Source organism: Merops nubicus, unplaced genomic scaffold (genome assembly GCF_000691845.1).
Source record: "Merops nubicus isolate BGI_N331 unplaced genomic scaffold, ASM69184v1 scaffold6609, whole genome shotgun sequence".
Taxonomy (NCBI): Eukaryota; Metazoa; Chordata; class Aves; order Coraciiformes; family Meropidae; genus Merops; species Merops nubicus.
Window position 1 is genome coordinate 905 of NW_008630063.1, and position 371 is coordinate 1,275.

The window sequence follows — 371 nt, forward strand, 5'->3', positions numbered from 1 at the left end:
CGGCCCCCAGCCTGAAAGGTGGGGCAGGGCTGAAGGTGACAGGCAGTGCTGGACATCACCGGTGCTGGGCTGGCCGTGAGCAACAATTCATGGCATAAATATTTTGGTGAGGATTTATTGATGTTCTCCCTGGAGCCAGGGCGTCGTCACCCCCACACAGAGAGCCACTGAGGGCTCCTTGTCAACATCCCTGCTGAAGACGTTTCCCTGTGAGGGCGTTGGCCAAGGCTTCCCTACCGAGGCACGGCACAGATCCTGTAGGGCTGTGGAGTCAGTGTCATATCCAGCTTGGGCTGGATGCTGAGTGTGATGCCCGGGGGGGCCTGGAAGGTGAATTTCTGGAGCCGAGCCGTGAAGACGAGGAAGAGCTC

The 371-nt window shown here is 59.0% G+C and overlaps 1 protein-coding gene across 1 annotated transcript in view; it reads right to left on the reverse strand.

Annotated features, from left to right (window-relative positions):
- Positions 1 to 233: 233 nt before the first annotated feature.
- LOC103779509 (cytochrome P450 2J2-like) overlaps positions 234 to 371 on the reverse strand; it is a gene marked incomplete at its 5' end in the record, with an annotated part of 4,176 nt that continues 4,038 nt past the window's right edge. The window contains one exon of the mRNA XM_008947134.1: positions 234 to 368. Within this exon, the coding sequence (XP_008945382.1) occupies positions 234 to 368 (135 nt within the window). The remainder of the gene's footprint in view (positions 369 to 371) is intronic.